Consider the following 24,674-nt stretch of genomic DNA (forward strand, 5'->3'; position numbering starts at 1 on the left):
ACAAAAATTAAATTCGTTTCAAAGAATTTATGTTCTAACTAGTGCTTGCTCAGATAACTTTTTCAATTTTCTCCTAAAATTTGATTTGAAATTTGGTTGTTTGGTGCATAGCCTCGTGGAATGGGTCGTTTGTTGATTTCATGTTAAGGAAAAGAAACAGAAACCTGCACGTCTCGTTCTCGTATGTTATGCACGTTGGAATATAGATGTTTTTACCTGCCGTCTATCGGTATTTATTGTACAGTAATGGCTAAAATAATAAATACACTGCAAGTGTAAGTCATTTTTTTTCTCTATTTGCATGCTAGTTGTATAGGCTGGACGCTGTGATCTGCCGATAAACTTCAAAGGAAGAGAAACATAATTGAGATGTTTTTGCTTCAGTGCCACTGATATATTTTTGCGAAGATTAGTCTTTTACGGGTACTGAAATAAATACACAGATGAGCGCAAAAAAAATCCACCCCCATTTGAAATTAATGTGTTCCAATATTAAAACCTTTTTCGAATTTTCGATATTCCAGTCAATACTACGTAAAAGTAGCCAATTATTAGAACATTTTGCCACTTCAGTATCGTTCATTTATTTTTTAGAAAATCAAAAAATTATGGACCTTTCTATTCGCACCATTCGACGACGCTTTTAACGCTTTTAACGCACTTCGATTTCAATTTGGGGTGCCCATCAGTGTTTGTTTTAGTAAAAATATGCATTACTAAGACAAAGCTCGGTCATGTATCAGTTTCCTTTTTCCGGATTATCTGTCCACAAATTTCGCAAAAATCACTATCGCTGCCCATAACATATGGCTGGTGCGTCAATCGGGAATAATGACTTTTACTTGCAGTGTATTTGTTCTTTACGCCGCCACTGTATTTGTTCCCCACTATTCTATTCGGCACTAGGTAGCTATATATGAATTCGATACCTGTCGAAAAAAACAGATCTCAAGAAGGTAAATGCTGTGACATAACAAACTGATCTCATAATAGTTTAACTTGTACAGTGAAGCATTTCACCTTTCGCCAGATTACAGAGTGGCAAAAGTCTGAGCAATATCTCAACCAGATTCCTATTTCAAACGAAATGAGTGAACACAGTGAGGAGTTTTTGGCGAACACCGCGACATCCCTGTTCAGGGCGATTCAATCGCCCACAGGACCTCTGCCCAAGGAACTCCGGGAGAAACTTCAGTCGCTACCCCGGCCCATCCGAAAAAAAGTGGTCGAGACGAAGCAGATTGGGTTTACAGCCCTGGCCAGCGCTTGCATTGTTGGCAACACTGAAATCATGGAATATCTTGTAAAGGAGTGTGATGCGAACATCGAGCAGAAATGCATCGATTCCCAGCTGGAGAGCTATACCCCTCTGCGTTGGGTCTGTGTATCCGGAAATTATGATGTCCTCAAACATCTCATTCGATTGGGGGCAGATGCGAAGGCTCTGTCCGACTGTGGTTCAACGCTGGTGCTGTTGGCGTGTAGGCAAAGGGATCATAGAATAGTGCGGTATTTGGTACGTAAAGGAGCGGACGTTCGGAAGACGAACAACAATGGCGAAACCTGTCTCATTGCCTGGATAAAAACGTGTATGAATAAGTTTGATAATCGGAAAAAAGGAACAATCAAGCTGTTGCTAAAACACGGAGCTGATCCATTCGTTTATTTTAACGGTGATGATGCTCTCAAAATCGCATGTCGCAGTGCCAACTATCAATTGGCGTTCTATCTCATAAACATCCTCGATTACACACCGGAGAGGAAGGCCGACGCGTACGAGCTGGTGGGAGCTACACTATTCTTCAAGTTTGGATCTTATTCATTAACAATTTTCTGCTGGCGACAAGCTCATGACAGGCGGCTGGTGGGAGGAAATTACCGGCAAAAGCGACCGGAGATTTCTCCTCATACAATATATGGAAACACGCGTGAGTTTAGAACCCTTGCCGAGTTGGAGGAAATCATGGAAGATCCTGATGCGATAGGTTTGCAGGGTCTGTTGATTTGCGAGAGAGTGTTGGGGACCGACGACAAAGATACTCTGTCACAAATGACACGTCACGGTCATCACTACCAGCTGACCGACCGGATTCAAAAATGTATAGATCTGTGGATGTTGGTGCTGCAGAGACAGATTCAAAAGTACACCATACTGGATTCTGATAGTTCGAGTATAGCACAAAAAATGGTTGGTCGTGCAAGGAATTCGATTCCGCCACGTTTCGAATATGTTTGGAGTGTGTTTCAGCTTTTAGCATCAGATGCCATCAAGACTCAGCCGATGATAAGAACCAGAAAGCAGCAGAGAAACTATGATTGGACAATTCGTTACATAGTGTATCTAATGGATGTTCTGCTTTACATGACTAAAAATGATCAAAAACGTGAGATGATTAAAAAAAGCATTCGGGAACTTGTTTGCAATAATATACGATGCGTAAAAACCGGCGAAACACTGTTGCATCTATCCATTGAGCATCGCATAGAAGGACCTGGCGACGTGACAAAACTATTGCTGGAATGCGGTGCTCATATAGATCTACCGGATCTGACCGGCGTTCGACCTTCGGAACTGCTGGCGCAGAAATCTTGGAACGATATACCCGTGAACAGATTCATCTCGCTCAAGTGCTACTGCGCGAATACGATCGTCGGAAAAGGGATACCCTATGGAGGTCGATTGCCCCCCGTCATGGAGAATTTTGTACGTGAACACGAATGGCAACGCACGAACCACAAAACAGTGCGGAAACATAATTAGTGTTAGACGTATTGCAATAAAAGTTTGGTATACATTTGCCAGGGGCGCTGACCATTTGGGGCGCCAAAATCCTAGAATTTTCAAAAGCATTTTTTCCCCGAATTATATTTCATCTTTCAATTGAGTAAAACGACATCCATCATGAGTAGTTGCTTCTTTCCGCACATGAATCCAATAACCTTTCTTTGATTTTCGAAAAATTGGAACACCCAACATCATATTACACCAATACCCTTCTGATTTTTTCGTTACGCATGCCTGGGCGCCCCTCCGTGCTATGCGATGTTTTACAGTTATTTAAACAATAACACGTTCCTAGTTCAAATTGAAAAGGTTTTTAAAAGAAATTTGATAGAGTAGGCACCTAAGTGTAATTATAGTGATAAATTTGAAAAAAGTGGTATTTCTTGGGGTGCAATTTTCATAGTTTGCCAGGGCCGCTGTCTACCCTCACCAGCTCACTCAGCTCTCTATAGCGACATCGCAAGGAACCGTCGTGATAGAGAATTGTCGTTATAAAAGATTGTCGTTACAGAGAGCTCAAATGTCGCTATAAGGAGAGAAATACCCAAGCTCACGCAAAACAATCAAATCATATCAGAAACAAAAGTAATTGATGTCTAACCATCTTGGAACTAAAAACATTAAACAATAAATATGAAATTCAGCTCATTCGTCCGGTAATTTGTAGTTGATTTTGTTGTTGTTAATAAACCAGTATAGATAATCTGGAAAGCACCTGCTTGCTAGTTTTGAGAGGGTGGGCTCATAGTTTCATTGTTGAATTCTCCATCAGTCCCTGATTTAATAAATGATTATTTTTTTTATTTTATCGCCAGGCAAAATATACCAATTGAACATCATTGAAGCCATTATTCTTACCCTTTTTATGACTCTAGTCCATATTACTGATGACGAATGAATTCGCATTGTGCGGCACATTGAATTCATTAGACAATGTTATCTTTTAAGTACCCTTTGAATTATGTCCTATTTATTTTTAGCGTTAAAGATTTTCGTGTATTGCAACTCATTTTGTGCAGTGAATGTTTTCAAAGTGAAACAAACGATACTTCAAGTTATTGCCTGATTTCGATATTAAAAGCTTTATCAATTAAAACAATTGCGTAAACAATACATTTATTTTTAAATGTATTGAAAATGCAATTTATTCTTTTGCTCTAGGACGGGATTCTTGTTCAACAATTCTTCGATTAATTTGTTCAAATTCGTCAACAAACATTTTTTATGTTTGTCCCAGAAAGAATGACAAACAAATGAAAAGAGCGTGTTTTTTGGGAAGAAATATCAATAACTTTGAGTGAAGTTGAGATATTGACAAGTTCTGCATCGCAAAATATTTGTATTAATATGTTCTAAAAGTCTTCCGAAGACAGTTTGTGTGTAGAATTTGGCATATAAAAGTAAGAGCAAAAAAACAGTTTTTTTTCATGGTGACCCTAACGTAACTTAGAATAAAGGCGCTATATCGGTTATTGCAAGAGATAGAAAAAAGACTTTGTTCTACAAAGATGCCTCAAATAACTAGGACTACAATATTGGCGAACTATGTTTACCTCTATCTATAAAGATAAGAAAGTTAGATTTTTTATTTCATCGACAATTTTGGTCACCTTATTTTTGATAATATAAAAATGAACGCTCTATCGCATGTAACAACTTTGTCGAAGACAGTTTTTGTCTAGAGAATAACTGTCGAGCTCTAAATGCTGGAATATAACAACTTTTATGAAAAAAATACTAAAAATGAGAATCTTTTTCGGCAAACCTCTCCATCAACTAAGTATTTCTTCACTGTAGAGAATAAATCAACAATACTTTGTGATAGTTTGGTTTTTTTTCTAGGTTTTATTCACTCAATAACATTTCTCGAATTATAGTGGGTGTGCAACCTAATTTCCATTCCCAACCGTTCCGTTTCCACAATATGGCTCAATATACGACGGCGACAGCGGATTTTTGTTGAATCGTGAAGTATTGACATCTATTAACCAAATATTATTTACAAGTTATTGAGTTTTGCACAACAAGTTCAATTTCAAATTCATTGAAAATTTCAAGTTTCGTTGCGAATAAACACCACTTGCGGCTAGTTTTGATTTTCTGCTTTCATTGGAAGAAAGGTGCAATTGAAGCGCATCGAAAGCTTGTGGAAGTTTATAATGACTCTGCACCATCGAATAGATTTTGTAGGAAACATTTTGGACGATTCAAAAGTGATGATTTTAGTGCTAAAGACAAAAAGCGTCCGGTTCTACCAAAAAAGTTGAAGACGATGAATTAGTCGATCAAGATTCGTTTTAAACGTAAACAGAGCTTGCAGAATCATTAGCAGTAGAGTAGTGCGGGACAAAGTTACGCACGGGGCAAAAGTGCGCATTGGCTTTTTTGAAACAAACGAGCATAAACATTCAGCAACGGTGTATTTGTTTGACACATTATTACACCCGAAGTTCACACATATGAACAAGATAAATTTCGTTAAAGTGGTAAAAGGTTACGAGGAAAGAAGACTTTTGTGTTGTTTTGATCTATTTTTTTTTAATTTTGGGAATGACGATTTAGTTACCTAAAATAACTGGAACGCTCGAAACAACATTGTGAAAAAAACCTTCATTCTATAGTAGATAATTGAAAAATTTTTTGTGAAAAAGTTCAAGAGCTTTTTTTTAGAAATTCGATTAGTTGAAGATTGTTTGTGGGGCAAAAGTGCGCACCAGCGTTTTGCTCTCAAAAAAAATATAAAATGTTTTCAACCAAATTTTTAACGGGACTAACAAGAACCGTACCGTACAGAATCTGTACCAAAAATAACGAAAAAATTTGTACCATTCCAAATAATTCTGTACGTGTGGCAACACTGGTTGTATGGATGAATCGATCTTATTTCGACCGTGGATCGATCTTCATCGCTGATGATTGTTGCGTGGATGAAATTATTCTGAAACAACACGAAGATGGTCAATTGAGGGCCCTGAGTTTTGAACTCACGATCGATCGCTTACTAAGCGAACGTGCAACCAATGTGGCTACGAAGACACCCAGTTGGTAAGTGTATAGCGAGCTATTGCTGAAAAACGTTCAGATTATGTGACCTGACACGAGCGGATAAAATTCCATCTATCCATCTATTCTAACTATTTGAAGAATAGCGAATGGGAAATTCCGGTACACCCGCTATATAGCCGCTTCCGATTACCATTCGTGTCGATCGATACAGAACACTTTGAGTGAAATACGCTAGAACCAAAACAAGCATCGAAAAATGGCGTGATTCATTCTTGGCTTCAAAAGATGAACGATTCTCTCGCGACGAATTCCGTAAATTGCTAGGAAGATGGTAAAAAGTAGTGGCTATGCTTTGAATGATGTATTAATTCATTTTATTATTCAAATAAATGTGTTTTGACGTAGAACTATGTCTTTCATTAAGGGTGCCAAATTAGAAAACAGGTCACGTTTTTATGAAATAAAACTAACGTTAATAACTATTTTCACAGCGAACGGATTGTCATGATTTTCATACCAATCGAATCGGAAAATCTCTGAGATTTGTTTGATATGCTATACATTAAGATTCCCTAATCTCCAAACAGTTTACATTAATTAAAACTGGAAGCATTCCAATTTTCCCATATATTTGTTTTGCCGATTTGTGCGCTTGCACTACCCGCTTGCTTTTTTTTCCACTGATTCCATTCGAATGAGATCAAACTTGCGAGCGAGTAAGCAGGTGCGACACAAGGATCGGACATCACTCATACCTAATGTTGATTTCACACACATAGACACACACAGCTCGATACAAGAATGGAAGATATTGCGAATCGAAGAAGAGAAATTCCTCCGTATGCCTCGTGTGTGCCTCGACAAAGAACGTGTCAGTAGTGATCCCCGATTTTTGAAATTAATCGTTCAGCTAATCGAATACTTTTCAGCAGTTTGTTATTCGATACGATTAATCGCCCCAAATAATTGATTAATCGATTAATGGTCACACTGAGAGAAATAATTAGTTAGACTAATATTTCTCATTTAATAGAAAGCCATCTGGAATCAAAAAGTCAATTGTTAGCTCTTACGCTTAACGATAATGATTGAATTGCAGGATAAAACTGCAGCGGCCGTACGTTTTTTATTCTCTGGGTTAGGATCGATTAATCGACGTAAATTATTCGTTCGCTTCGATTATTGGTTGCGCTGTATTCGTTCGATTAATAATCAAATTTTGTAGGAAGTATTCGATTAACCGATTAATCGAACTATTATCGGGGATCACTAGGTATCAGCAGCATACGGAAAAAATAGCGCTAATGCGGATATGAAAGAGTATCCAGAATTTTGGAATACGGACCTACACTGCATTTATTTAAACCCAACGAATTTTTCATGGAGGTATGCATTCAAATCCCAGTAGGAAAACCTTACTGTTGCATGTTTTGGGGCTCGACCCACCTCAAGCAGAATATAGGAGCAATGGTGTTTATAGTTTGTAGTTCAATCGTCAAGTGAGGACAGAACCAAATAACCGAAAAAAACACTGAAAGCTTTCGACGATTCTCTTTATTGTTCAGATTTCAAATGAAATTTTTGAAAATAATTTTTTTTTTAAATTTTAGAATAATATCCGAAGTGAAAAACAAGCGGATTGAATAATATATTAATTCCGTGGTTCTGCGTCGAAAATTCAGTCGTGTCCTAGATACAACCCCTTACAATTTTCCACGCAATAAAAAGGAACGAATTAAGTTGCAGACCCAATATTATGTCTTTTTGTTAATTTTTTGTTTTTTGGTTCGCGTGTCCCGTTTTTAATCCTGAACTATTTGGTCAGCCTAAGTATGGGGGTGTAGCACATTTTCTGTTATTTTTAAGATCGTTTAATGTAATAAATCGGGATGCAAAAACATGTGCTAAAAATAATTTTGAGTGTATATCTATATTGATGATAAATGATTAATAGTTTGTTTTGAGTGCGTCAGCTCTGAATGCATTGATGCATTAGTGTATTCCTCATAAAGAAGTCTCAGTAAGTGAACAAGTGCTGTAAAACCATTACTGGAATGCTAGGACGGTCTGAACATTTTGCCACGAATGCCTTGACGGAAATGCGTGGCAGGTGTCCACGTGGTTTTGTAAGACCATCGTATAGTACTTCTGGCGAAAGCTGATCCATTTGCACCCGGGTGAATCGGCTAGGAAAAGTGCCACTATTGAGACAGAAGAACCAATTTGCTTCATGTGAATAACCCAGCAAGGAGCAGAAGGTACGACAAAGAGGCGTAAAATTTTGTGGAGTGACGAAACTAAGATAAATTTATTTGGTTGGGGTTCCCAACGGAATGTTAGATGACCTGCAGGAAAAGAATTTCATCCTTGCTTCTCGAAGAAAACTGTGAAACATGGTGGTGGCAACATCATGGATTAGGGTTGTTTTTTTCTGGTATGGTGCGCGTTCCATATTCCGAATCAGGAACACAATAAATGCTGTCGATTACAAGGCAATTATGGTAATGCTTTCTTATTTTTTCTTTTTTTTCTTTATATAGTGACTTTCAAACACATTTCGGCTGGTTCGTCACTCTTACTTCTATTTTTGGAAGAATGTCGGGAGTGAGAATTGAACTCGTGATCTCTGCGTGAGAGGTATGGATGTTACCACTACGCCAGATCGCCTCCACAAATGCTTCCTTACGCAGATGAAAATATGCCTCTCAAATGACTTTTCCAGCAAGATAACAGCCTCAAACATACATTGAAGCTGCTAAAATTGTGCTTTGATACAAATAAAGTATCAGTTCTTCCTTGACCAAGCCAGTCTCCAGATTTAATCCCGATAGGAACCTCTGGAAGGAGTTGAAGAAAAAGTTATCAGGCCAGTTTTTCTCTAGCAAGGATAAACATTAGAGGAAAGTGCAGAAAGAACGCTATTCAATTCAATTGAAAACATGTCAGGTATTGGTAAACTCTATGCCCAGAAGAGTACATAAAGTGCTTTAGAATAATGGTGGTTTTACTGGATACTAAATTAGTTTTGAGTGAAACTGTGACTGTTTTTTTTAATGAAATGCCCCAGGAAAGTTCTTATTGTTAACTCACACCTGTTTTATTGACCATAGACTTTTTATTACTTCTGATGGAAATCAAAAAGTTACTGGAAGTGTTCATCCTTTTTATCCGTCTTACTAACTATGTTTGATTTTTTTTCCACTCTGTGCAATGATTTAAATTTAGTGAATTTCAGTGTTTGTTTTATTCACACCTATTTTACTGACCAGCAGTGTACATTCTATGGGCTGACATAATTATTTTACAATAATAATAAAACAATCGAGTTGTAATGAAACGACAACAATGTATCATAGTGATATTCACTAATATGATGAAGAATTCAACGAGTTCTCCTGATAATTATTCACATCAATTCAACGCAAAGCGAAAGAGCAGCTTGAAGAAGAAATCATTCTAAAATAAATGGAATTTTGATTTTTGTCAAATTATTTAGAAAGAAATAACTAAACGCGAAAAAAACAGCCCTTGCTGAAAATGAAAAAGATATTTCTATAAACCATTAGCTCACGTTTTTTTAAAATAACATTCCTGAGTATTTTACAGGCATTTTTCTATTATATATTTTTTTTCGAACTAGGGTATCTTCTGGATGGACTCGCAGTGTGCTTCATTTAGAGCAGTACGGAATAAGAAGTATGATCATTCTAGTTCTGAATTTCAATTGAATATAAGGCAAAACCTCTCATAGAAACGATTATTTTGAAGAGCGTGTTCCTCTTTAAATTTAGATTTTTGTCTAATTCTATTTTTTTATCTTCATTCGGGTAAATATTACATTCTGTTAATTGTTACTTCCTGGCAAATAGGAAATTCGGGCAAATCCAACATTCGGATATGTTATATACACTGCGTTTCACAACTATAGAACCACTAATTTTTTCTGAGTTTCCAGAGATATGTAAGAAATTGGTTGAATTGAAGTATATAGTTTAACTATCTTCATTTAAAAGACTGACCATTTGAACCTTATTGTTGTGGAAAGGCGCGAAACATTCCAAAAACAAAAATTCCAGTGTTTCATAACTATAAAACCAGATGGAAAAACTCTCACTCCTTTACAAAATCAACGTCAATTTCGCATGAATTGCAGTAAGTTTCAAATTCGTAGGCCATCTTTAGTTCTCAATCTGTTCAAGTAACCCATTCGGGGTGATTTTGACCAAGCTGCGCCATATCGTAGTGTGTATCTCGTTCTACGCAGAGGATACTGCTCGTTTAAGCTCTTCAAATCACTCATACTGCTTCTAAGATGCATCTACTGTTCATACGGTCACTCCTCATAAGTTCTTGATAGGGTTTTGATCTGGTAAACAAGCTGACCAGTACAGAATCTGAAGCTCCTATTCAATGAACCATGCCTTGACTTTCCGGATTTTATGAATTGATACCAAATTACCCAATTATCACGGTGTTTTCCATGCAAAACAGAAGTAAATGATTCTGAAGTACTTCATTGTACTTCTGACTGTGCATTCGTAACGATCAAAAGCCATCTGAACCAGGTCTTTTTGAAAATATTTTCTTCAAACCAGCAAACTGCCGTCTGCAAAGTAACGAGTTTACAAAACACATGACACGTTCCGTAAGTCCTTTCAGTATGAAGCACATCTATTCTTTCTTTCTTTGTTTGTTTTTAAGAGGCTTTAAACTTTGCAGTTCATTCGCCTCTAGTTGCACATCTATTCAAGTTGGATTTATTTTTATCAGAGAAGTTTTCCTGAAATAGTGAAACCCATGGCATTAGCTTCCACATTAGTTTTTGGACCCGCAGCTTCAGAGATGAAATTTTTATGGTTTGGGGAGGATTTTCTCATAAAGTCCTGGTTTAGATAGCTTATAATCAACACGAATGAACAGTCAGAAGTGCAAGGAAGTACTTCAGAATAATTTCCTGCTGTTTTTACATAAAAAACAATGTGATAATTGGGTAATTTGGCATCAATTCATAAAATCCGGAAAGTCAAGGCATGGTTCATTGAATAGGAGCTTCAGATTCTGTACTGGTCAGCTTGTTTACCAGATCAAAACCCTATCAAGAAATTATGAGGAGTGATCGTATGAATAGTAGATGCAGCTTACAAGCAGTATGAAAGATTTGAAGAGCTTAAACGAGCAGTATCCTCTGCGTAGAACGAGATACACACTATAATATGGCGCAGCTTGGTCAAAACCACCCCGAATGGGTTACTTGAACGGATTGAGAACTAAAGATGACCTATGAATTAGAAATTTACTGCAATTCATGTGAAATTGACGTGATTTTGTAAAGGAGTGAGAGTTTTTCCATCTGGTTCTATAGTTATGAAACATTGGAATTTTTGTTTTTTGAATGTTTCGCGTTTGAACACAACAATAAAGTTCAAACGGTCAGTCTTTTAAATGAAGATAGTTGTTATATCCTACACTATATACTTCAATTCAACCGACTTCTTACATATCTCTGGAAACTCAGTAAAAATCAGTGGTTCTATAGTTGTGAAACGCAGTGTATGCGAGTGAATGTCAGGGAAAATATGTTTCGGTTGAATGGTATTCGGATTCGGATTCAACCGAAACGCTGTGGAACTTATTGGTGTTAAAAATTCAGCAATCGATACAGTAGCTTCCACAAATCACACAATCCTTTGTATATTTCTTGATAAATATATATTTACCAAACCGTTACTCTGTTTAACCGGGGTACGAATTCCATTTAACGTGATGACCACCGAGCTATACTACTATTACTACGACCATCGTCACATCGTTCTAACGTTCATCATCACCTTCTCATCTCCCTCACCATTTGTCTGTAGCAACTCGAGAGCTACGTCAATTTCTAAATAATCCCCAAATGGCACACACTTTCATACGTTTCCACCCACACCGACCGTCGCGCTTGACCGAATCACACTTCTCAGGGTCGGACAATATCGCCCTGGAACCAATCGAATTTAAATATCGGTCGCTTCTCTAAACTGCACTCCCACCACTCTCAGCACAAACCCACCTTCGCATTCCAACGCCCACAACCGATAACAACACTGCGTGGTAGAAGAAGGGGGGGTGGGGGGTGGCTTCGTTTGGCCAGAGCTAATTAAAACGCACGTTCTTCATTTGCCTCCGACTTGATTTTTGTATTCTTCTCCTTCCCTTCCCACCCTATCAGTTTACGTTTTGCACCTCTGCATTCGCTGTTGAGTGCACGACAAACTAAAGAAAAAGTCACTTGTTTTATTCCGTTTTCCCTCGGGTTAATTCTACCTTCTCGTGTGGGTGGGCTGGGGGTGAGAACAAATAACCGCGGGCGTTCGATTGTGGATCGATTCGTTCCGATTGTTTTCCCTGTGAAATCGGTGACGAATCCTGACGAAGCTCCGTCTCGTCACGCCGCGGTACCGATTCGATTCGATTCGATTCTCGTCTTGTCACAGAAACCGCACAGCTTCACACGCGACTCACAGAGAGCCGTTTTGTTGACAGACGGAATTAATTGGGCGGGAAAAATAGAAAAATGCGTCCAGCCCGGCTAGCGTCGCGAACGAAACTGGTGCGCGATTAAATATGAATGACGGAACTCGGAAGCCGTTCCGTGTGGAGCCTTTCGAGACGGAGACGGACGAATATCCGGAAAGCCTGGTGAGCTGGTGAGAAAACGAGAGAGTGACGGAGAGAACCGACCGAGAGTTTGGTCTTGGAATTTTGAGCATCGGGATGCGTTTGTGAGAAGTGAGCTTTCCAGTGAGGGAGGATGGAAAAGTTGACTCACGCTAAAATGCATTCTCATTTGAGTTCTGTGGTGAATAAAACTAAGGTAGGGAAAATCGAATCGGGGACGAAGGGCACAGAAGTACCATGTAGAGAAAATGGGGGGAATTTGGACCCCCTAAGCAAATCGTCTAATATTTCCAAACCAATACGGTCTAAATAAAAATGTCACATTGTATACTGAGCTACACTTGTTTTCTCTCAATCAATAATGTTCAATCATTGTAATCAAATTACCAAATATATAATAAAATAGAAGAGATGATTTTTGGACATTAAAATTTGATGCGGGGTGATTTGGTCCAGTGTGTGTTTCATAAAAAAACATACTTATGTTTATGTAAAGTATTTTGGGATAATGTTACAATCAGTAACAGTGTTCTGGGATCGATACCAGATGTCTTGGCCAGATTCTAGACCAGAAAAATTGGATTGAGACCATCTAAAATTCTGGAATTCGGATCTTTTTACTGTTGTTCGAGCATTTTCAAACACTTTCGATGCTTGGTCAGAGAAAATCCGTCCTTGATGGCCTGCGTTGCTCTTTCAAGCTCTTCCATCTTCCAATATTGCCTGGTCATCTTTTCTTTTTGTAATTCAGCGGCATCTGGATTCAATCAGACCAAAGAAAAGCTTCAAACCTGTTGGACCAATTCACCCACAGAAACGTTTCTGTGTCACCCCACACAACATGCAATAATTGAAATGCAATTAATTTCATTTATTGTTATCAAACTTACAGTTTCTGTATCAAATTGTTCCTATTCGGAAAACTCACATTTTTTTAACAATCAAAGTGCTTGCTGTGTTCATGCTAAACTTTCCTTCCACCTGTCGACTTTTACCAAAGTTTTTTTTTTACGTCAGGTACCGTTCTGAATTACATTTCGGACACTTTGTTCTAATATCTTCAAATGCTTAATTCACTGATGATATAACTATAAAACTAATATCACAATTGCTTCTTTGAAGTAATCCCTTGGTTTCACTATCATTTCATATGAGAACTACATTTGAATTATAACATAATCGGCAAAAATATGACAGCACTACTCATTATCGTTTGTGTTTGACGTTTGCTCAGCGTGAGCACGTTGTATTTACCCGTTCATCAAATTTCTCCCGTGTTTCATCAGTTCTCATCATCGTTAACCGTTTACTGTGATTGCTTGGTAAGTGTTTCGCAGTTGACTATAAGATATAATCAAGTGTGATTTAATTTTCGTTCAAAAAATTACAAAATAAAGTGTACGAAATTTGAATTCAATCTGTCCGAAAGGGCCTGGCCGGGTAAGGGAGTAAAAAGTGCCCCCAAACCAAATCACTAGCTGTATGGCAAATATTGTAAAGGATATTGAATAAGAAATTTTGGTGGTTTATTTGAACCCCTATGTGGTTTGACGTAGGATCTATAGTGAAAAACGTACTTTTTCGATTATTTTACGCCATTCTTAAAAGATCCGAGATAAAAATTTGAAAAAAATACTGAATGTGCATCTTACTACGGTGTATCAAAAAAAATTATCAAAAAAAAATTTCATCAAAAATTTTAGTACTTTTTTAGAGATTCAGTATTACTCTAATTGATATTTTAATGTGTTTCTACGGCTATTCTAGATATGTGTGATTTTTTTCAGTGTTGCGCGGTATCAAAAAATATTTTTTTTATATTTCCAAAGAGTGGTTAGGTAAGGGAGTAAAAAGTGCCCCCAAACCAATTTTCTAGCTGTATGGCAAATATTGTAAAGCATATTGAATAAGAAATTTTGGTGGTTTATTTGAACCCCTATGTGGTTTGACGTAGGATCTATAGTGAAAAACGTACTTTTTCGTTTATTTCACGCCATCCTCAAAAGATTCGAGATAAAAATTTGAAAAAAATACTGAATATGCATCTTACTACGGTGTATCAAGAAAAATTATCAAAAAAAAATTTCATCTAAAATTTTAGTACCAAAAAAAATATTGATATTTTGATTTTTTTTTTAAGATTTAGAGATTCAGTACTACTCTAATTCATATTTAAATGTGTTTCTACGGCTATTCTAGATATGTGTGATTTTTTGAGATTTTTTTCAGTGTAGCGTGGTATCAAAAAATATTTTTTTTATATTTCCAAAGAGTGGTTAGGTAAGGGAGTAAAAAGTGCCCCCAAACCAATTTTCTAGCTGTATGGCAAATATTGTAAAGGATATTGAATAAGAAATTTTGGTGGTTTATTCGAACCCCTATGTGGTTTGACGTAGGATCTATAGTGAAAAACGTATTATTTCGTTTATTTCACGCCATCCTCAATAGATCCGAGATAAAAATTTGAAAAAAATACCGAATGTACATCTTACCACGGTGTATCAAGAAAAATTATCAAAAAAAATGTTATCAAAAATTTTAGTACTAAAAAATATATTTGAATTCTGAATTTTTTTTTTGGGATTTAGAGCTTCAGTACTACTCTAATTCATATTTACGGCTTTTCTGAATTGATAAATATCTTCAAACTGTTTTTTTTTTTTCAAATATCTAATAATAAAAAAAAAATAAAAAAAATACACAGTACAAAAAAATGTTATAGATTTTCTGGCATTTTTAAATTTTGAAAAAAAAAAATCAACTTTGAGACCCACTCCTGCTCAAATTTTTAATTAAATGCGTTCGTATGTGTTTTTTTTTTCTACATTTGGCGTAATTTTTCCTAAATTTTTAAAAGCATAGTGTGACATAAAAATAATGTTCTTCATAGTCTTCATTATTATTTTTATTTTTTTGAAATCGATTATTTCATTGTATTCCTGGTTTTCAATTGAAAGATTCAAATAAAAAAAAACAAATCGGATTTGTGGTCTCAAAGTTATATTTTTTTTCAAAATTTCGAAATGCCTGAAAATCTATAACATTTTTTTGTATTGTGTATTATTTTTTTATTAGATATTTTAAAAAAACAGCTTGAAGATACTCATCAATCTAGAAAAGCCGTAAGAGCACATTTAAATATGAATTAGAGTAGTACTGAATCTCTAAATCCCAAAAAAAAAATTTCATAATTTAAATATTTTTTTAGTACTAAAATTTTTGATGAAATATTTTTTTGATATTTTTTCTTGATACACCGTGGTAAGATGCACATTCAATATTTTTTTTTCAAATTTTTATCTCGGATCTATTGAGGATGGCGTGAATTAAACGAAAAAGTACGTTTTTCACTATAGATCCTACGTCAAACCACATAGGGGTTCAAATAAACCACCAAAATTTCTTATTCAATATCCTTTACAATATTTGCCATACAGCTAGTGATTTGGTTTGGGGGCACTTTTTACTCCCTTACCTAACCACTCTTTGGAAATATAAAAAAAATATTTTTGATACCGCGCAACACTGAAAAAAATCTGAAAAAAATCACACATATCTAGAATAGCCGTAGAAACACATTAAAATATGAATTAGAGTAGTACTGAATCTCTAAATCCCAAAAAAAAAATTTCAAAATTTAAATATTTTTTTAGTACTAAAATTTTTGATGAAATATTTTTTTGATAATTTTTCTTGATACACCGTGGTAAGATGCACATTCAGTATTTTTTTTCAAATTTTTATCTCGTATCTATTGAGGATGGCGTGAAATAATCGAAAAAGTGCGTTTTTCACTATAGATCCTACATCAAACCACATAAGGGTTCAAATAAACCACCAAAATTTCTTATTTTATATCCTTTACATTATTTGCCATACAGCTAGTGATTTGGTTTGGGTGCACTTTTTACTCCCTTACCCGGCCAGGCCCTTTGATTTTTTTTTAAAATAGTGTCCGAAGTTTGATTCTTATTCGCTTCATTTGAAAAGCGTTTTATTCGATGATTTTTCAATATTATCAATCAAATAGGTACCAAAGTAGAAAGCTTAAAAGCATATTGAACTAATTTGTTAAAAATATCAACCAAATAATCCCTGTGCAAACATTTTGGATCTGTTTTCTGCATCATATGCCTTAAGCGTCCGAAATATGATTAGGAACGGTAAATACGGTTCAACAATAAAAGGAGATGGCATTATAAAAAATCCAAGTTGAGCCTTATTTTTTTAGATAAAGGGGTGGTCCAAATCACCCCGTGTTACCCTACATGAAATTAAGTTAGAGAATAATACAGGGTCCGCCAATTCAGGGATATATAAGTAAAGGTATATAAAACTACCTGTATTAATCAAACAATGATGGTATGAATAATAAGTGCTAGTTTCCTGTGCTGCTCTTGTTTGTATAGGAGGCGTAAGCGACAAAATGAACAAAATCGACTTTTTCGCCGTTCTGCATTTTACGCGATGTAATACTTTTGCTCAGCATGCAAACAAACATTTTTGTTCGAAAACATTTGAGAAATTTAAAAAAAAACGTCTCCGAAATATCACTGTTTGTCCGCATAACAGACGTAGTTCCATACAGCTTTCATACATCGTTCGATTATGTGCTATAAGCTAAATCTACATTTGAATCACATTCTTTATAGAGTCCAAACATGTCTGTCACGATACACTCTGTCCAACTTCTATAAGAATAGGTACCTTGCTGATTTATGTCATTGTAAACAAACAATGCTTCAATTTATATTCAAGTGTATATGTATTGGTGACTACCATACACTGCATGATTTTCATATGTGTGTGTGCAAGCGCTGAGCGTAAACCAAAAGCTTGGTATGTTTCAAGTGTCAAGTTTCTATAAGACCACTTACATTTTTCCGTTGGTTTAGTTGTTTTGATCAATAAATCTGGAAAATGCCGAAGGGAAAAATGGTCACGGAGAGAAAAGAAAGACAAATCGGTGCATTTCACCAAGAGAATGTTGGTATCAGAGAAATTTGTCGTCGGATTGGACGATCCCATCAAGTAGTGCTCAATTATTTGGCGAACCCTCAAGGATGCGGTAAGAAGGAGAGAGCTCCACGTAAATCGAAGCTCTCTGACCGAGATAAGCGGGAAATAGCTAGAACAGCTTCGAGTACCTCACAATCGCTTATGCAAATAAAGCAATATTTCAAGTTAAATGTTACTCGGGTGACAATTCGGTAAGTTTTTGTTTTTGTGGGTTTAAAAGGTTGAAGCTCTTCATCTTACACCATCTTACATCGGAAGACGTCTGAGTTTTGCCAAAGCTCACATGAACCGACAGTCACATGGTATGTTGTAACAAAGAATGTTTCCAAAGAATACATTTTGCTATATACCATAGCGAAAAGTTCTTCAATGGATAGGTTATCTTCACTGACGAAAAAAGTTCAATTTAGATAGTCCTAATGATTTCAACGGGTACTGGCGTGATTTACGGAAGATGTAACTGTATTTTTCAACCAGGAATTTTGGTGGAGGCTTGTGCATGGTTTGCGCGGGATTCTGTGCAACCGGAAAGCTCAAGATGGCTTTCACATCATACAAAGATTACATACATGTTCTGGAAATCTCTCTCCTACCGTTTTTGCGTGGATATCGTCATAAAAAATTCACATATCATATCACATTCATATCAGCAAGAAAACTAATCTAGACTTCAATCCTGTTGAAAATCTTAGGGGGATACTTGTACGCTGAGGGAAAGCGGTACACCACGGTTGAAGAGCTCGAGGTTGCAATTCCTCAAACATGGAAAAATGATAGAGAAAATCGTTCAGCAGCATTTGGTAAATAGTATTCCAACACGAATTTTCCAGGTTTTTAGCCGAAATGGCAAGGTTGCCAATTATTGACATGTAAATCAGCCGATCGTTTTGAATTTTTCACTGATAATACCTAAAATTCATAAATGGTCTTATAGAAACTGGACAACTGAAATTATCATTTTTAAGCACAATAAACAACTCTTTTGAACGAAACGAACGACTTTAAATATACTTTATTCTAAGCATTAAACGATGTATGAATGTATCTCGTCGAAATTCTAACTATTTGTGTTGCAACGACATAGAATCAGGGTGGTCTTATAGAAGTTGGACAGAGTGTAGTGTCTTATTACTTAGTGTTTCCCAATAGATGAATATAACAAACCATTGAAACACTGCTCATATAATCACTATTTTCTGTACACTGCACTACGATGAACAAAGAGAAGCAATTGCGTTTTTTAATGTTATAATTACCTATATTACTGCATTTGAATTTTCAAATAGATCATGAAACTATCAGATCAGTAGTTACATTAAAATATTATTGGTTCTTGGCATTATAACTCCTCGGATTCGACATCGAATTATTCCACATACTCAGCATTTATTCATACCGTTGGTGTAAGTCACTCCACCATCTTTATACGATTGATCGTGATATCGGTAAATCATGTTGCTAAAATTACCAACATTGCAGATTGTCTTCACAAATTCAATTGATTGAAAAACACGAACATGCTGTTCTTATCATATCCCAGAGTATTCATGAAAAAAGTACTATTCTAGACTCGCAACAAATCAGAAGCACCTTTTCCAGACATTTCACTAAATTTCTTCGAAACTTTTTTTATTTTATCCGATAACAACTGACGGAGACGTTTTGACTATTATCGGAAATGTAAATACAAACGCTACAGACAGAGCAACCTGGTGATTACGTCTAGCTATGCGAACAAATGTTCATTGAAAAGATTGATTGTCCGCATAAATAGACGTAAGCGTTTTCCAAATGGAAAAAAAAAAATGTTTTAATCCGCAAAATCTCCAAGGCTCTCTTTTTGCCGATAGTACCCTTCAACTGGACAGATGATTTCATTGGAAATTTCCATGGCTACGCTTGTAGGCAAAAAACAACAAAATTGCGTTTTCTCAACACTAATTGTATTGGTGATTACGCCTCCTATGCAAACATGGGCAGTGCAGTGCACTGAGTATTTGCCGCGTGCACTATTGCGGCGGCCTTTTGCGAAGTTGACACCCACCCGGTCTCGGGTGTTTTTAATTTTTCACCATTACCATTATTCCACATTCAAGAACCACTTCCATCTTCCGTTGGCAACCCATAAACCAACATTAATGTGTGTGTCTGAATCAAAAATACAGAAGCACCTCCAATCAGACAGCATGAAAATCGTAGCGGTACTTCAATCGAACAAAATACCGCAGGCTCTGGTCAGGTGGCGCGCGGATCTCTGGTGAAAAGATTGTTACTATAAATATTCCAAACATTGACGTAGGACTACGAAAACGAGAGCGTGACGTTTGGATTGCAAGGTTTTGGACGTTACCTCTTTGCTGGCTGAACGAAGTACTAAGAAAATTACTTAATTGGAACGATAACAGATCTAAGTAATGTTTGTTACTCATTGGACCCAAAAAATTGTTTCAATCGCTAATGCTTATTATGATTGCTTCGAAAGCAAACTTTTGGAATCACCGTAAATGTCGATCTCTCTTTTGCAAAATTATTTGCTTGCGAATGCACCTGAGCGAAAGAATTCGATTTCGCACACATTTGTGCAATCCACTACATTCTGTGATGACATCGTGTGCATACGCATACATTCGAACATACCGCACGGCAACCTGGCGAAATCAAAACTGTGCTACCGTGTGGAACAGACAAGGAAAACGTTTTTCTCGCGTATGCATTCTCAGAATTATGTAAAAAACCAACTTAGAGCAGAATTCAATCAGAAGAGAAATAACCATAAGACTTTTCAAGTATAAACGAAATCCGATTCCTCATTTATAGAGCAATTGCACGCCAACTCGACTAGAAAATAGGGAAAGTTGACCCGACTTTCCCCGATTTGTTTGAAACTTGGTACATATGATGATAGCTACCCACAATCACAATTTTCATTATAATATGACCAATTTAGATAACGACTGATTTTTGGATTCGAAATTCAGATGTCTGATTAAAATATGATGTTTGACGAAGTTGTTGGAAAACAAAATAGATATTTAGAAAAATAACATTTAAAATACACTGTTTAGAAATCTTACTCAAAAATTCAATTTAATATTAAAAACTTTTACATCTCAAAGCACATAGTATCCCTTCGATTTTTTTGTATACTTTTATTGGAAAACCCTTCAAATTTAACAGAGTTTGATTTATAGTGGTGCCGTGTCATCAAAATGGAGATATGAATTCTTAAGAATTTCTAAAATTTCAATACTTTGTGAAATGTGAAATCGTAATCATTTAAGAAAAGTAATATGAAAAATAGAATCTACATTCGATTCAACATGAACAAATAAATATAACGTTTTATCCTAGGACTAACCGTTCTCGACATATAACCAATTGGTCGGTGTTCAGGCAGATCGGACTAAGTAACAAAATAATAAAAAATGAGTTAATTGTCCTCCACTGAACACGGAAATGGAACTCATACTGGAACCCAATGTATATGCTTTTCAGACAATTCATAGTTATTGAAAAGTTGATCAAATATTTTATTATGTTAGACAGGGTTGACCAAGTGCCAGAGAGCTGAAATTGTGATTATTAAACTTTTCATGATCATTTTCAGATCCAACCATGGTCCTTCATTGACAGAAAAGCCTTTTTTTCATAATCACGTCAACTCGTTTGTCGTTCAAACATATTTTATAGAAAATCAAGAATTGTACTTGAAAACACATACTAATCGATTATTTTTGGTAAGTAAAATACAGTTTCTAGTGATAAAATCATCGAGTACATATAGTCATTCGTAAAACCCTCTTGATTGACATTAAAGATTTGATTTGAGATTTTTTTGTAATAATAGCATTATACAACCTTGCTAAACATTTACTGATAGCTGCAGAGACACAATTAGGAAGAATAATTGAAGGGTACTAAAACTACACCGCTTCAAACTTTGGGTTCGGTTTACTCGAAATCATAATTATGTCACTTAGTCCGGTCTGACTGAATACTGAACAATTTAATCTAATTAAAATCATGTTCGTGAGATATCAGAAAATGCATACTGCTGCTGCACACTATGACTGAGGCTCAGACATTTTTCCTTATAAGAAATTGATTATATCTCGAGAACGGTTGATTCAAGGATAAAATGTTATATATCGTTGAATCGCATGTAGATTCTATTATTGTCTAATATTTCACAAAGTATTGGAATTTAATAAAATTTCAAAAATTCATACCTCCATTTTGGGTGAGTGCGACATGGCACCACTATACGTCAAACTTTGTTAAATTAGAAGTTTGATTAGTTAAATCAGAATCATTTTCAATAAAAATATAGAAAAACATATCGAAGGGGAGGTGTTTTGATATACAAAAGTTTTTAGTGTTGAGTTTAATTTTTGAGTATGATTTTTAACATTGTATTTTACAATTAATTTTCAAACAACTTTGTGGAACATCATATTTCAATCAGACATCTGGATTTTGAGTTACGATTTTTTTTAACTGAAGATCAATGATTTTGAATACGCCCTTTTCGAAAATCAGTCATAATTTAAACAGGTGATTTTAGGTAGTTTCCATTATAAGTATCAAGTTAGAAAAAAAAACGGAGGGAGTCGCCGGACGATATGGCGTGGAATCGCTCTATTTTTAATTTTTACTAAGTAATCGAATCGTACCCAAACGAAAGAAGAAGGAATATATCCATACGAATGCGAAAACAATAACATCGAACGAATGTGTATTAATCAATTCAAGTGAAAAAAGAAAATTGTGCTCCCGTGGCCGAGTGGTTAGCGTCATAACTAACATGCCGGGTGTTCGGGTTCGATTCCCGTTCTGGTCGGGGGAATTTTTCGTCAAAGAAATTTCCTCCGACTTGCACTGTGATCACGCGTATCCTAGAGCTTGCCACTCAGAATGCATTCAAGGCGTGTTATATGGCATAGAAATCTCAACTAAGTACTAATAAAAATGACGCAAGTAATACTACGTTGAGACGGCGAAGTTCCTCTAGGAACGTTAGTGCCATTGAAGAAGAAGAAGAAGAAAAAAGAAAATATTCATTCGCCCACTTATTGAAATTGATTAAGATGCAACCTCAAACCACTGATTACTAAGCCAACGGTAGTCTTACGTCAACCTTGCGGTTCATCACAAATATAACTCACTGCTAGTTGATAAGATTTTTACTTAATTTTTTTTATCTCATCTATTTATTTTTATTGTGCTCATTTAGCAATTCAGCTGTAACAGAGCTGAATGTATCGTGTACATTTTTTCTCATGTTGTATATTACACATTTGCCATTTTTAAATAGGCGTAAGATTATTATTTCTATCTTATCGATACACAGTTTATCTGTTACACAGTAGCCGTTTAGGTGTTAGAGTATTCCTATTCCAACGATGCACAACCCATGTCGCCTTTTTTCGGCGTTAGATTATTCCTATTGTTGGAATGTTCACAGTTGGGCTATATACACAGCGTGGCCGTTGATATGAGGCTTCCATTGTTATGTTACAAACAGCACTAACTATCGATGCAGCAGACTGTAATGTGAGCGGTAAGGGACTGTGATTACCGACACATGATGATTGTTGCGTGGACTTAGTAGCTAGAATAACACACAAAGATGGTCAGTTGAGGGTCCTGAGTTATGAGCTCATGATTGTTCGCTTAGTGGCGGACACGCAGCCAATTAGGCTACGAAGGCCCCTTTTATTTAAACTTATTCCAATTTGAAGTAGGACAAAATGTGTGATGTAGAACCATCTGCCTCCGGATAAGTCTGAAAACATAAACGCCAAATTAGCACCGAAATTCGTAGAAGCAATCGTTAATAAAAAAGTTAGTGGAAGTAGCTATCTATTAGACGATTTGAATGGAAAATTTATCTATATCCAATCATCTGATAATTTGTTCATATGAATATTCATGCTGAATTAAATGTAAGAATTGAATTACATTGAACACAATTAGAAGAATAGTTTAAAAAAAACATTAATCAGAGTACAAATACCACAAATAAACAATAGAATTAGTTGATACGATGAATAAATAATCAAAGGAATGCACAATAGAATTTAATGGTAAATACGATCAAGTTATGAAGAATAATGAAACAGAACAAAACACGCATTTACCTTCTGGGATCCGGGAATACACTCAAGGATCAAATCCCGTACGCTCAATCCTCCGAGTTGCTCGACGGTAGAGCATCTGTGGATCGCTATTACCACTTTGGACGCTACACTTTACCTGTGCGTAGTTTACATGCCTCCTGATAGGGTAAACGATGGACCTTTGATCAACCAACATCACATGTTGGTTGATCAAAGTTGGGTTGTTTCACAACTAGAACCGAGAGACAACATTATGATCCTGGGCGACTTCAACTTGAGCTCAATCTCTTGGCAGCATAACTCGCATGGTTTTCTCTACCCGGTTTCTTCTCAATCCTCGATCTGCTTGACATCACAAGAACTGCTTGATTCCTATTGCACCGCTGGACTGAGGCAAATGATAGGAATCAAAAATGAAAACGATCGCATACTTGATCTGTGCTTCGTCAACGAAGAACTATGTGAGCACTGCACAGTCATGCAAGGACCATCACCACTTTTTAAAATAATGCGACATCATCCTCCTATACTGGTGAATCTCAATTTGAAACCTTTCCGACAATTTCACGATGCTTCTGAAAGTGTTTCGAACGATTTCAGTAAAACTGATTTTACCGCGATGAACAATTTCCTCGCACAAATCGAGTGGATAGATGTGTTTCAAGGCTGTGACGCTAACCTCGCTGCATCGATCATGTCGAGTATTCTGCTGTATGCAATCGATCAGTTTGTTCCATTGAAGACGAAACGTGAGGATACCAAGCCTGCCTGGTCAAATGGTGCCCTGAAGTATCTTAAAAGAGTGAAGCAGTCTGCTTTAAGACAGTTCAGCAAGCACCGTACGGACTCAACAAGAGCGAAATATCTAAAGACGAATGCTGAGTATAAACAGCTCAATAATCTTCTCTACAGTGCTTATCAAGACCGTCTGCAGAGAAGCCTTAAGGTAAATCCTAAAGGATTTTGGCGTTACGTCAAAGACCAACGTAAGGAATCCGGTCTACCATCTACGTTGACCAACGGTTTATTGGAAGTTGATAGACTACCGACATCGCTGACCTGTTTCGCTCTCAGTTCAGTAATGT

The 24,674-nt window shown here is 36.3% G+C and overlaps 2 protein-coding genes across 7 annotated transcripts in view; one reads left to right on the forward strand and one right to left on the reverse strand.

The window, feature by feature from the left end:
- Nucleotides 1–12,373, reverse strand: part of LOC129774778 (uncharacterized) — a 95,835-nt gene extending 83,462 nt beyond the window's left edge. For 2 of the 6 annotated variants that reach the window (XM_055778737.1, XM_055778740.1), the window contains exon 1: nucleotides 11,844–12,373. The gene's annotated coding sequence lies outside the window, so the exon portion shown is untranslated. Of the gene's footprint in view, nucleotides 1–11,508 lie in introns of all 6 variants that reach the window. The other 4 variants (XM_055778736.1, XM_055778738.1, XM_055778741.1 and 1 more) reach the window with 3 other exon arrangements.
- On the forward strand, nucleotides 1,088–2,761 carry LOC129774463 (protein fem-1 homolog CG6966-like). Its single transcript, XM_055778203.1, has one exon. The coding sequence runs from the start codon at nucleotides 1,088–1,090 to the stop codon at nucleotides 2,759–2,761; it is 1,674 nt and encodes a 557-aa protein (XP_055634178.1).
- Nucleotides 12,374–24,674: the final 12,301 nt, after the last annotated feature.

Source organism: Toxorhynchites rutilus, chromosome 3 (assembly GCF_029784135.1).
Source record: "Toxorhynchites rutilus septentrionalis strain SRP chromosome 3, ASM2978413v1, whole genome shotgun sequence".
NCBI classification, from domain to species: domain Eukaryota; kingdom Metazoa; phylum Arthropoda; class Insecta; order Diptera; family Culicidae; genus Toxorhynchites; species Toxorhynchites rutilus.

What these genes read in the sequence shown, in the direction of transcription:
- LOC129774463 (XM_055778203.1), top strand. Translation starts at nt 1,088, where the DNA reads ATGAGTGAACACAGTGAGGAGTTTTTGGCGAACACCGCGACATCCCTG.